At 50.8% G+C, this 13,311-nt stretch overlaps 1 protein-coding gene across 1 annotated transcript in view; it reads right to left on the bottom strand.

Moving 5' to 3' along the window:
* Positions 1-123: 123 nt before the first annotated feature.
* Positions 124-13,311, bottom strand: part of LOC144728965 (sprouty-related, EVH1 domain-containing protein 2-like) — a 65,454-nt gene continuing 52,266 nt past the window's right edge. Inside the window, exon 7 of the mRNA XM_078608761.1 lies at positions 124-12,894. Coding sequence (XP_078464887.1) covers positions 12,472-12,894 — 423 coding nt within the window. The 3' untranslated portion in view covers positions 124-12,471. The remainder of the gene's footprint in view (positions 12,895-13,311) is intronic.

Raw genomic sequence — 13,311 nt, 5'->3', positions numbered from 1 at the left:
CCTCCCCACCCAGCCCCTCCCTGCACGACAGACGGACACAATAATCCCCTGTGGGCTGGTGTAACCAGGAGGTTCCTACCAGTATTAGTATTGTGATACATAAAGAAGACAAACGCAATAATCTAGCAGGTATACATTTTTATTATATTTAATAGTCAACCGATATGCTTAAAGTTGAAAGTATGATTAAACAAAAAACATCTTTATACTTATTTGACATTAATAATGTTTGGTATTATCTGCGTATTTACAGTACATTATACACTCGATAACGTGGTTATAACAGTATTTATGAAAGTTACAAAATAAAATATACATCATACACTTAGTACCTGTACACAGCAGTCAAATGCTTCACAAAATACAAAAATGCTATGCGATTAAAGCAAAAATATTGGATTAAATGAAAATATTCCATATGGTTTAATTACCGAGGCACTTTTGTTAGATGTGTAGGACGCAAGAAAATGAGGGAATCTGGGGGTTACTGCAAATCAAGCGTCAAATTTGACTTTGTGCGGGAAATGTAGGGGACACTTTCAATTTGAATTTCTGAATCTCAAGCCATTACAAATGCATTTTAAAGCAGGAAACATAGTTTAGTTGCAATCTCGTACCACACATTATGAGAAAGTGCTCTCCCCTAACAACAATGCTCTGCCTGTCCCTTTGCGTCCTTCAAGTGAATCGACAGTTTTCGTATTCGCTGCCACGGTTTACTTTTTCGTTGTTGCCATTATGCTTAAGTGACACGACCGGGAGAGCTTGTGCAAGAGTTGGTGTGGTTGAAGGTCAGGGGGCAGCGATTGTTTAGGGCACCTAGAGTCATGACCATCGACCGTGTTCACAAGCTCTGTGAGAGAAACGTAGACGGGCACGATCCCTGGCCTGTGAACTGGTGTAAGTTGGGCAGATTCACAGACCATTAAGAGATGTTCAAAATGTTTTGAGACAATGAATACGAAATTCAAATCTCGCAGCTATTTTACTTTGAAGCCAAGGGGCTGGCTTTGTTATTATAGGTACCCAGACGGGGCTTCAAACATGTATGTATGTTGAACTTATTTCGCAACGTACGAGTTAACCGTGCTAATCGGAGCATTGGTGACCTTTTTAGCCACTTGTTACCAAATCTGTTTTACTGCCCGATTTACACAGTGTATCCGCCAGTGATGGAAATCTGGTGAGAATTTTCGGCCAATAATTCATGACATGTCTGTGGAATTTTAGCCAAGAATTGCAGAGATAGTGCAACATTTCGTAAAGTGGCCTTTCTATCACTTCCTAATAATTATACAGCATATGTATATCATGACCAATAATCACGTTCATTGAGCACAATTGTCTCCCACTGTTATATATATTTAGGCTATCCCATAAGATTTACCATCGTAGAGTTTGTTCCAAATTTTTTGGAACAGTCCTCGCCACTGAATTTGACCAAATAAAAGTCACAGTCCCAACACGTTAATTGCACCGACTTTACACTGTCATGGTTTCAATGGGGGTATACGCAAGTCCCTCATACAGAGGCACAACTAAAATATAAAGACTTATGATACGGCTGCATAACACTTAAGAATGTTCAGTTACATATCTTGCGGACACATCAAATTTGTTTCCATGTTATAATGCTTTAAATTCCCGTGTAACGTTGCAATTGAGCTATTCAACTCACAATACGAAAATAATTGGGACACACGAACGGACGCCGAGCTCGCAAAACAAACGGCGTGGAGTTTGATGAAACTGTCACCACAACATGGCGATAGCCATGGGCATGAGCAATGATAAATCATAGTCTGAAAGCTCTTCAGATACACTGACAAGACTGGTGCTTGAGATAATGTCCGAAAAGGTGTATTTAAGTTAGTCAGTCCCCTGCTTCTCAATATTTAGTTCTTTCAAATACCTTTTAGTAAGCTTAGTGTAAGACAATAGGCGGGTAAATATACAAACAAGGTGACATTCCCACAAAATACCTGACGCTGCAAACGTGGATAATTAAATGCTCTTTGCTGCCCGCTCGCACGACACGGAGAGTAACCTGTATACGCCAGGGAATGTTAGGTTGAGCACTCAGCGATGAACACGTGAACCGCAGCTCAGTGTGTTGTGGAAGAAGTATTTCCACAACACAGCCTCCCACCACCGCGAAAACGGCATGTACATTACCCCCAGTGTGTCGCCTTTAGTTAATATCATGTTAATGCAGGACACACAAACAACTGATTGCAACTGCAAATTTTTCTATTATATATTTTAAATTAACATTTTTAAAATAGACAATTTAAAGGCTATTAACAACAATGCTCTTAAAAAAAAAAGTGTTATCAGTTTCAAAAGGTACCGTTCGCTCTGGTGCTACACACGTCCCGTGTCTTTCAAAAAACACAAAGGCAGATTAAAAACATCTCGGCAGTGCTCCTCCCACTGACAGAGCGGGGGGGGGGTGGCGTATTGGCCAGCAACCAGCGGACAGGGGTGACGTGAACCAGCGAGAGAATGTTTCTGTGGAGGTGGAGTGCAGGGTAATGCCGAACAGAGATCATGTTGCAGAACGCGGCCTCCTTAGTATAAATCGAGCGATGTTGTTGGCGGCACGGAGGCACCACGCCCCACGAATATTGGTCAGCCTCGACCAAGGAGGGGGCGGCAACCAAAATAACAAGAGCATTTCTTTTAGAATTCGGTAAAAGCAAAAAATCATCAATATTTCAAGGGCCACAATGCATGTGAATAACGTCACGAAGCAGTCCTTAAAGAGCCGCATGCGGCCCCCGGGAGCCGCAGGTTGCCGACCCCCAGCCTAAGCCAATACGCCCAGAACCTTACCCCCAGCTTTCATACAGCGAAACACGTAAGTGCTGCCAGGAGAGCGTCTGCTCATCCCTTCTACAAGAAGCAAAGCTTTTGTGGGTGCTTATCAAGAAGCCAGCACCAATAATAAAACACATTGAGTTTGCTACCCTGGTGTGGCCATCCACAAGTCTCACAATTGGTGCTGCCCAAGAAAAACAAGTCACTCCGACCAAAATCCCCACTTTGTGCAAACGGCACATCACAGTCCACGTCACTTTGCAGGGGGCGCCAGGTACCTGTGGCCTGAACAAATGAAACTCCTCACTTCACGGCATTTCGATTTGACTTGCGTCGCCACATTCGCTCTACCCAAAACGAAGTCACAAAAAGGAAATTGACTCAAGGGCCGAAATCACATTGTTACGGTGTTCGAAAAGGTTCCTTGTCCAACCAATGATAATTCAGTGAAGATATTTTGCTGTGACATCAGAGCAATTTGCTATTTATAAGATTTAGAATTACTTGCAATTTTGATTAGTTTTACCACGTTTAAAGTGCGGTATGGTGCAATCATTGCGTGGTACGGACATTTCTTGTAGTATCCAAATATGACTGTGTCAAATAGCAACCCTGCAATTAGGTAACGTATTTCACTAAAACATTTTTTTATCGTAAAATCGTCAAGTGCACGAATTATAACAATTTAGCAATGCCCAGTCTTCTTCATAGATGACATCTTACCAATATAAAATGGCTCCAGGACCCTTTGTACAGCTCTGCCTTTAACTCTTCATCACAACCAAATCACTGAAGAGAACGCCGACATTGCTTGAAGCTTCAAGAAAATATCTTCTCTCCTTCCTGTCCAAATTCTGGCAACCACGTAAGACAACCTTCGGTGTGATGGCAACTGAGCACAGAGACTTGGGCGCTTTTCTCACTGCCACCGCAAACCCTGCAGCCTAGTTCCCTCCCGCACAAACTTGGTGGTGCCACATTAAGTCGATCACGACCTGAAGGAGTTTAGGCAAGGCCCTCTGTAAAGTGACATCTCACATCTTGCTCCCATCGGCTTCCCACGAGTCCCAATGTCCTCACGGCTTCACGAGCACACAGGAAGCTTTTGAGAAGCCTCGGTGTAAACAGCAGACACGACACCCTACCTGTGTCTGAATACAAATAGTACATTATTTAACTTTTGCATATGGTAAGAGTCCTTTCGGTCGACACGAGCTCCACTGCCGGTGCTACATGCACGGTGTGTGGATCAGACGCTCTTCCTCGTCCTTGAAAGTGTAGAAAATATACAACGCGTAGAAAAGTCCCGACATTTACCATCAAGTTATAAGGGACCCGAGAAACAGCCCCTGACAGGTCAAAACCCCTAAACGCAAGGAGCGAGCAGCCCCGGGGGAACGGGCTTGCGAACGACGCCGCCGCCAACGCGCCAACATTTAAAAGACACACATTTCGTCGGATCTCAACTCTCAAAAAACATTGCCCGGTACAATTACACGGAACAACAACAAAAAACTTGCCTCGATCCTCGTCAAATATTTCACCCAAAGCATCTACTCAACGCAGCTTCACGTCGTTACAGTTCCGGTTGAGCTGTGTGTCGGACTGAACGTTTACTTCCTTCTAAAGTGCGTTTATTTTCGTGAAAATGCGTTTAAAAAAACCCAGCCATTTAAGTTTCACGTTCGGAGACGGCGGCCCGCGTCCAAGTAGTCGGTGTACCAATGTGAGCGCGTACCTGGTTAAACTCCTCCATATGTGCACCGCTTTCAGTGTGGGGCTGGAGAAAAACCAAAATGGCCATTGAAAACGGAGGCTCGCGAGTCGGAAAGCAGCGGTTGTCCACAACAATTACTGATGGTTTTACACACAGAACAAATCTGCACAGGTGGTGGGGGAGAGGGTGGGGGGTGTAATGGGTTCTAGCCAAGACATGTCTCCAGAATTTCTGTACAAAAGCGTGAGTCCCCTCGCCCAGCACTTGCGGCTGTGAGCCCATTCAGCCCGGGGCCGCACAACGCTCTCGTCCATGGGCCAGAGCAGAGGCCGGTCCTGTTCAAGGTAGACAAAACTTTCCGACCGGTTAATTCACTACGGCTAACAAGAGTGAACTGTTTGATAACGCACGGATTTCAAACGGTTATCACTCGATTCAGTGTCAATGGTACCGTCGCCACTTTTTCCATAGACCAAACCCAGATGTACTCATCGGTCAACCCATGTCTATGAAAACTGCAGGATTTCGTAATAAAATTTGACACGATGCCACCAGATCTTGGATAAAATTCCATTCTTGCCACCAGAACGCAGATGTCAATTCATTGGATTGGGTCAGGCAGAAACCATAGTTATTGGCCACATAAAAAAACTGGAATCACGAAGATGATTCCATCTCAGGTGGTATGGACAAATGGGATGTCTGGTCTGGGCTCATGGACTACACCCGGCTCGAATCACATGACCAGCATTTCCCAACAAGAGGTCACTTCCATTGTGTCCAAACGTTACAATGGGTGATACAATAACCTCACTTCACAACTGCCCAGAAATGTCCACCAGCAAACGTATGGTGTGCAGGGTACAACCAGAATGCCCGGCTCGCTACAATCTCCCTCGCGCACAGATCCTCTGCTTGGTCGAGAATGCGGCAGACACGAGCGCCGTTAGCCGATGTCGTTACTTCTGCGTGTTAATTTCCCCTGCACGTTGCCCAACACACGATCCCATGTAGGCAACAGCACAACTAGTTGTTTTAACGCACCGCTGATCACATGGGTTCCCCTCATGAGGACTTCCCAAGCGCGCCCCCCCCTCCGCCCCAGTGCTCATGCCTCACCACGTGTCCACTTTTACACCTGTTCACACCAATTTGAATGCGCATCAATGAGACGGTCAAGATATCTGATGATTGGTAGGTGGCTCAGCGGGACAGCCAGCAGGCTCGCAATTGGAAAAGTTGCGAATTAGATTGTGGCTTAGGATCGACTCAGCCTTTCATCCCTCCTTCTTTAGAACTGCTTTTTGTGTTTAGTTTGTTGTCCTTCCCCCACACCTCCGATTAGCGTAGTTGGCTACATACGGTGCGAAAGAAGTTCAACATACAAACACATCAGTTATTCTCTGAATAGACTCAGCCCTGCCATGGGAATATGGAATTCCCATCGTTGGCTCAGGGGCTGTAAACAGGAGATACGCATTGCCTCAATGCTCATTTCAGTAGAAACAGGGTGGGGACGTGGGTTATGGGGGCTTGAGAAAGCCCTGCTGCTGCTGCACCACACGAACGATACCGTCTCGCCACAGGTGGCTGCCCTCGCTGGCCTTTTAAACTTCTGTGCATGCTACAGCCTTTTTTTGTGTCAATCCACTGCTACACGAGGGCCTCCTCACACCTTGTGCGCCGTGGGGATTTATTTCGACCGTACTTCGCCACGCTGGTTGGTTTAGTGCGGGGTGGGGGGAGCTGAAGTTTTGCAGTGCGAATCCGCCGCTCTGTCGGGCAGCAGCGCGCGTTGCTGCACGTCCCTCTGCTGCCCACCGCGCGGCACAGCGCACCCCCGCCGCCCGCCCCCGCCACACTCGCGTGTAAATCTCTGGAAATAATAACACCGGCCCATAGCGCCAATAGCAACTCTAACCGGTACCACCTGGGCTGGCAAATGCTACTCCTTAGACACCTATTGGCAGAGCGAACACTCCGTGTTTTCTACACGTTTATATTCTCGAGACGTTTAATTAAAAAAAAATTGTCCCTCCCCAAAAACGATCTTCGCTGTCACACACACGGATGCAGCGGTACCTTCTGTTAACCATCTCTTTCTCGTTCACAGTTACCATTGTGACCTCGCTAGAAATAACTGTGATCTAAGAGGATTCAATTGGTTCAAGAAAATGAACATCAGCATGTGTCACCCGGGATGGTACCGATAAGAGAATTTGTTTGGCCAATGGCTCAAGCGCCGTGATGCATCACCGATTGGTCGTGCCAGGAGTGCCACGGTTCTTGACGAGCACGTGAGACTTTCACGGACTCCGGTGCAGTGCCGCAGAGGCCAGCATGGTGGGGCATTTGCAACTCAGTCTGTCATCATGCGTGCCTCCTGGCTACGGCCGGCAACGACGAGGACAACAACAACAATAAAAAGTCGCATTTATTCTGGGGGAAAAAAAACCCTCATTATCACCACCACCACCAATATACGACGTCGAAAAGGAAGTGGAGACCAATCAGAATCGTCGCGCTAAGGAGGCGAATGGCTTGACGACACTCCAGATTGATTGTTCTTGTCGGAGTGAAAGAGCGTGGCGGCGATACCCATCTCATGAGTGCCCAGAGCTGGTGAGGGGAGTTGGAATGAGCTGAGTGGCAGCTCACATGTGTGGACTCAAGTCCATCTCACGGAGGGTAATGGCACAGTCCACGCGACTGCATGTGGAAACGCTTTCGGTATAGAGCAGTGTGGCTCTCGGCTGTAACACATTTTAAACCTTAAGATGTTTTGCTGAACCCCTGATGATCATTCTGCGGCGCATTATACAACTGGATATTTTGTTCCCCTGAAGGGGAAAATTATGTTAAGTTTTCAACAATTTCAACGAAGGCAATTTAAACCCAAGTCAACCGTAATGCCCAAACAAGAACACTCCACGTTTTTTCCACCACTCAGCATCTGTACACCGATAAGAGCACAAGTACACAACTCCACGACAAGAGACCTATCGACAGGAAACACCACGGTGTGATTCTGGCACCCTCCTCCCCACCCCGCCTCCAACGACGCACGCACTGCATCGTCCCTGCCTTACATATGCACCGTGCACCCTCACGCACCCCACCGTAACGGCAGTAGCCTATCACAGTACAGTCCAGAATTCCACGGCCAACGGTCGTGAGTGGCGAGCGCCGTGCATCGACGCGCATCACGGCGGCTGGGTACCCTGGCGGACTGGCCGGGGGGGGGTTCCCGCCGCATTAGGCACCACGTTCTGTTGCGAGACGGGGGGGACTTCTTTAAAGACCCTGTGACATCACTTGCGTTATGCCTGCACCACAGCGTCATGGCCATAGCCAAACTTTTGAAATTACTCACAATTAAAAAGTCTAAACCAGCTCCCCTGAAATCTCTCTTGCAATGAAGAATACATTTTTTGTTGCTGGCTAACCATCGGACAATGACGGTCACTGCATCGCGCGCTTCCAAATGCGCTTCTGCGGCAGTCTGGAACGCTCTTCCTTCCGATATTAGGAAGCCACTGGAGCAATGCACTTTCCAATCTAAATTGAAAACTCATTTCTTTAGAACGACTTTTTGTGTTTAGTTTGATGACCTTCCCCCTCTATACCGATTAGCACGGACGGCTACATACGGTTGCAACACACGTACATCTCGCTCGGTAAAATATGGTCACATAAAGGGTGCGCAATTAACTAAGTGTACCGTAAATGGTTGTAGTGTGGATCGTTAGGTGTCAATGGAAGCGAGGATGGGTGGTGCTGTGCATGAATTATAAACCTTGTCCGTTTAGTTCCAGGTCACGAGGGGCTGCCCCCCCCCCTGTCGCCATGGTGACGACGCACGCGAATGAACGTACCACTGCCCCCTCCTCCGAGTACCACACACAGCAGGGTCAACACCCACAAACAACAACAACCAACGGGCTAAATATCACACGATTAAATAACATAAAATCTGTATTACGTCAAAAATATAGAATCATATGACGAAACATTTAATAATAATACTATTTCAATGTTTAACTCAATTTAGATGTCGTCTTTATATATAATATTTTAATATGGGTATCCCCAGTGTGGGTGTTTTTATTTTTGTATTTTTTATTTTTATTTTAAAAATACTGCAATTCGTGCAGCGATATTTACCTCAAACCTTTGCGCGTTCATCTCAAAGAGTTTATTCATTAAAAACGTACGAGAGCCGGCGACTCCGCACTGCTAAAATAGAAAATCTGAAATGTAGAAAAATACAAAACAAAAAAGGTTGTCCCCTGTACACATCTGTGCAGCAGCAGCAGCAGCTTCTACACGCACGCACGCACGCACGCGGTACCCCTCATCAAACGAAGCGGCCCTCTCCTCCTCGTGAGCCCGCCACGGACGCCCCCCGCCAGTCCCCACCACACGGCGTCACGCTTGGCACCAAGGTGGTGGAGGGTGCACGCGGGCGAGGGGGGGGGGTGGTGGAGGGAGGAAGGAGAGCGTCAAATACAAAGTGAGACGAAGAGAAAAGACGCGGAGAGACAGCGACTGCGAGAGGGACACACACACAGAGAAAGTTTGATTAAAAACAAGAGAACGTACTTGGCAGTTAGGCTGGAATTGGTACGGAGGTTGTTTTTTTTACTTCTGCACTTTGCAGACGACGAGCCAAGGCGATCGCCTGGACTTGCGACACGACGGTGAGGAGGCGAAGAATGAAGAGGGGCGTGCGTGGGGCATGGAGGGAGGGACAGGGGGGGGGTAACGTGCCAGAGACCAAAGAAGGGTCCGGGGAGTTAGGGGGCAGTAGCGGAGGAGCCGTAAGGGTATCGGTCATGGAGGCCGAGAAGGGGGACACGGCAGCACCTCGTCGGAGTTTGGACCCAGCGGGAACTGCAGCTGCTGCAGGAGCGTGGTGCCCGCGCTCGCGTGGCCGCCCCCCCCCCTCCCCTGTGGCCGTGCCCGCGCCCTCCGCTTGGAGATTAAAGAGACGAGCGGACGGCGCGCCAAGGGACATCCCCGTCAGCTCCACGCTCTTGGGGAAATTGATGTTTAAAAAGAAAAAAAAGATTTAACAGAAAAGCGATGCCGTTGCTTATTTTGGCTTACGACTTGCTCCGAAAGCAGCATTGTGGTAGCGCTCGTTTAAACAAGTGTACCGGCGCGTCGTCGCCAGCGCGGTTAGAGTTGCAGTTAGTGTCGCAATTTAGAAACCGTTTAACTCCCGTGTTTAAATTTGGGAGCCGTGACGACGGAGGGTTCTGTTTGGGCGGAGCGAGCGGTGCAGCAGGTGGAGCAGCACGGGGGAAGCGGCGGTGAGAAACGCTCCTGAGGTCACTCCGTTGCCTCCGCCGTGCGCCCACCGGCCCCACATTTTTAAGCTGCGTAAAAATGGGGCACAGGCTCTGTAACACAGAGCTTCCGGGAGGACCTGGGAGGGCCCCCCACCTCGTGCCAGGAGCAGCCCGGCGCCGGCCCCTGTGGCACGGTGACACGCAAACCGCTCAGACACGCCACGGCGAATTAACCACGGCCCCGGGGAGGCTGCACCACCACCAACAACCCCCCCCCCCCCCCCAGTTAAATGAAGAATATGCGGCCCATGAGCCAAGGGGGTTGCGATCAGTACCACTGAGGGTAACGAATGCTACCAGCGTCAAACCGTGGGCAGTATCCACGCCCGTGTGCAGAAAGCTTAACGTAAATACCGACTGCTCTATATACAACACGTTCTATTTATTGTTATATTCCGAAGATGTTTCACATTGCATTTGATTTTTTTTTTCAAAATGATACTTTGCTATCAAATTTACCACAGTACCCTAATAATGACACACGTCTCATAAACACCAACGAGCGAGCTTGCTGTCGTACATCAGTGTGATCTAGGAGGTAACAACGCTGCAAGGAATTCATCGTGAGCATCGGCCACCCTGGATGATACCGGATCAGCCATTGTTAGGCCTGTGGCGTCGAGGACCAAAGACACCGTCTCCGGGTTGCCCATCTGCAGGCAAGGCGTAGTTCCAAGTCGCTTCCTGCTGGACGACAAACTGCAGCTGACCGCTGTGGCAACACTCGCCGCCGAGCCAGTTTGCACGGAGCCGGCAATTAAAATTGCGGCAGCTGCCCAAGTGATATTTCTATGAGAAATACGCAGAGGGTCTCCATTCACGCTTACCCTGTGACGTGACTATTAACACCCACCGTTCACAAAAAGAGTCCGTCGAGTTACCACGGTGTCGTACCCCAAGGTGCGCACGTTAACTTGATCTCGGCTTCATCACAATGAAAAAGTAACGTTCCTACACAGCCAGTCACGCGAGCCCCCACCCCACACACTCCTTGCAACAACAAAAAAGACTGAATCTCAATGGGTGCTCGCCCGGTTAAGAGAGGAAGCGATTAAACAATGGGGCTCGGAGAACACCGATGTTGTGCTGCTACCTGTCGGGCCGATTACCAGGGTGGAGAGAATGGCTGCAGGCGTGCAAGCGCCGTGGGCCCGATATCCTGGATCTCGTCCTGACGACGCTCGACCTTTAGTTTCGATACGAATCGTCGCGTACCTAAACCCTAAAATTTCGTTCTGAGAATTGTTCTTCGCCGTCACGGCGTGAACCGAAACACTCGCGTAACCGCGGTGACATTTCCACCCGAGCGGCAGCGTCGTAGGGCCTTAACGATGCAAATCCGGCCAGATAATTTATGCAGCTGGAAATCGACAAGGAATCGCGAGGCGCGATCGTTCACCCTTCAACGTAACTCGCCGCGGCTTCCCTCCTCTGGGGGCGCTAACTTTGAGCTCGCGATGCCACGCAATGCACTGCGGACTCTCTCGCATCTGCCCGCCAGTTTCAGCCAGCTGACAGATTGGCACCACTTTCCCCACCCCCGCCCCACCCCTGGCACACGTGGAAGCCAGGAAGATATTTCTGCGCGTCTGTTGCTCACGCTCTATTTGGGCGTCCCGCGGCTTTGCGCTTCCCCCGTGGTCTTAGCACAGCGCCAAGGGGGTGGCGGGAGGATGGGACGGGAGGGGCGGGAGCTCGAAGCCGATGTGTCGTATCGCCCCCTACCAGCAACCCGGCGCCCTGCTGACGATCTCGCGCTTTCGCGATGAGCCCAAATCAGTGTGGTACACCGGCGCCGCTCTAGGGACGCCCGGCTCGCAGCATCACGCCCAGGGTCTGGAAACCGTGACCAACTGGCAACTGCGCGTGGGACCCGAGCAGCAGGTTTAGCTCGGGATGGACGCGCCGAGGTGGAGCCGACTGCGTGAAGGAGCATTGTTCGCGTCCCCTTCGCACCACAAATTAATCTAGGGGTCAAATGCACGCGGTTTGGAAAATGAACACAGGATGAACTTTTGTTTGATAAGACCGACCACGTTACATGTCAACGCCCCCCCCCCCCTCGCCGCTCCCTGCGCAACTCAACGCGATGGCAGCTCATCCCTCCACGCCCCCCGTGTGCCACTGGGAACCTCAAGGCCGGTGCAGGGGCACGCGACGCGAGTGTGAACAGACACGGAGATCACGGTGACACAATCGGCCTGAAAGCCAGGATGCGCAAAACTAAAGAGATCCGGTGTCAGGAATGTAGATGTGCAAGAGCAAGCCGCAGGTCCGCGCTCTGGACCTGGCGTTTCAAGGTTTGCGTTACTAGGTTCTGCACACGCGCGCGCACTTTCGCACGTAGCGTACGCACGTTTCCAAATGCAACGGCTCTACGACGAGCAGTCTTACGAGCATCGCGAGCCACGCGGGCTTGGGCACCGTCCGCAGACTCGTCGTCGCCAGCGCCGCCACCGCGTGCGTCTCTGCACCTTGCATAGCCACGACTGCCGCCGCCCGCACCCCCTCTGCCCGCCGCCGGGGGCCGGTTTCCACTCGCGTTCGTCCCCCCGCCACCCCACCCCCCCCACGTCCTCATCAGCTGATGGCCTTGTGCTTGCCCCCGCAGCAGCCGCACCGCTCTCCGCAGCGGTGGCACAGCATGAGCGGCGGGTAGCAGCACATGCAGGGCGCCAGCAGCGACAGGCCCGAGAGCGCGAGCCAGCGCAAGCAGAAGGAATCGTCCGTGGGGTCGCACGAGCAGGGGTCGGTGTAGTCGCCCTCGGGGTCCGACATGCAGTGGTAGAGCACGCTCTCGGCGCACCACAGGCAGCTGGCGCGGTGGATGCAGCCGCGCACCGGGTCTGGCGCGTCGGGGCAGCGCCCGCGGCCGTTGTCGCGCGCGGCGAACATCTCGCGGCAGTAGACGCAGCGCTGGCGCTCCACGTCCTCGGGCGGTGGCTTGCCGCCACCGCCGCCACGCTTCTTGGAACCCGGCGATGGCTGGGTCACCACCACCGACTACATGACGCACACCCACAGCACCGACACGTCAGTCAACGACACGTCAGTCCACGACACGCCGGCCACCGACACGCCGGCCAACCCGGACTCCTTCTCATCTTCTGCTTACAGCCCAAAGCCATTGTTGGAAATTCCCACGTTCCTCAAGTGACAGCAAGTCTATTCATAGCGGACAGCCACAATTAACCTCCCCCACAAAGTGGTGCTCACTTTATCGACCCCGGAGGGTTGAGTCAACCCCCAAGTAGGATTTTAATTCGCCGCTCGCTCTAGCGCCGAGCCACCCGGCTCATTTTCAGAGGGCCGCCGCTTACGTCGACAGCGCGTGTAACGGGACGCTACGGAGACAAAACACTATCATCCCAGACTCATACCAAATCGTTGAACACAAATGTAAGTGGAAATATTTTTTTT

The sequence above is a fragment of the Lampetra planeri genome, chromosome 30 (assembly GCF_965212315.1).
Source record: "Lampetra planeri chromosome 30, kcLamPlan1.2.h2, whole genome shotgun sequence".
In the NCBI taxonomy this organism is placed as follows: Eukaryota; Metazoa; Chordata; class Hyperoartia; order Petromyzontiformes; family Petromyzontidae; genus Lampetra; species Lampetra planeri.
The sequence above is the reverse complement of the archived record's forward strand: the minus strand, read 5'-3'. Positions and strand labels throughout refer to the sequence as shown.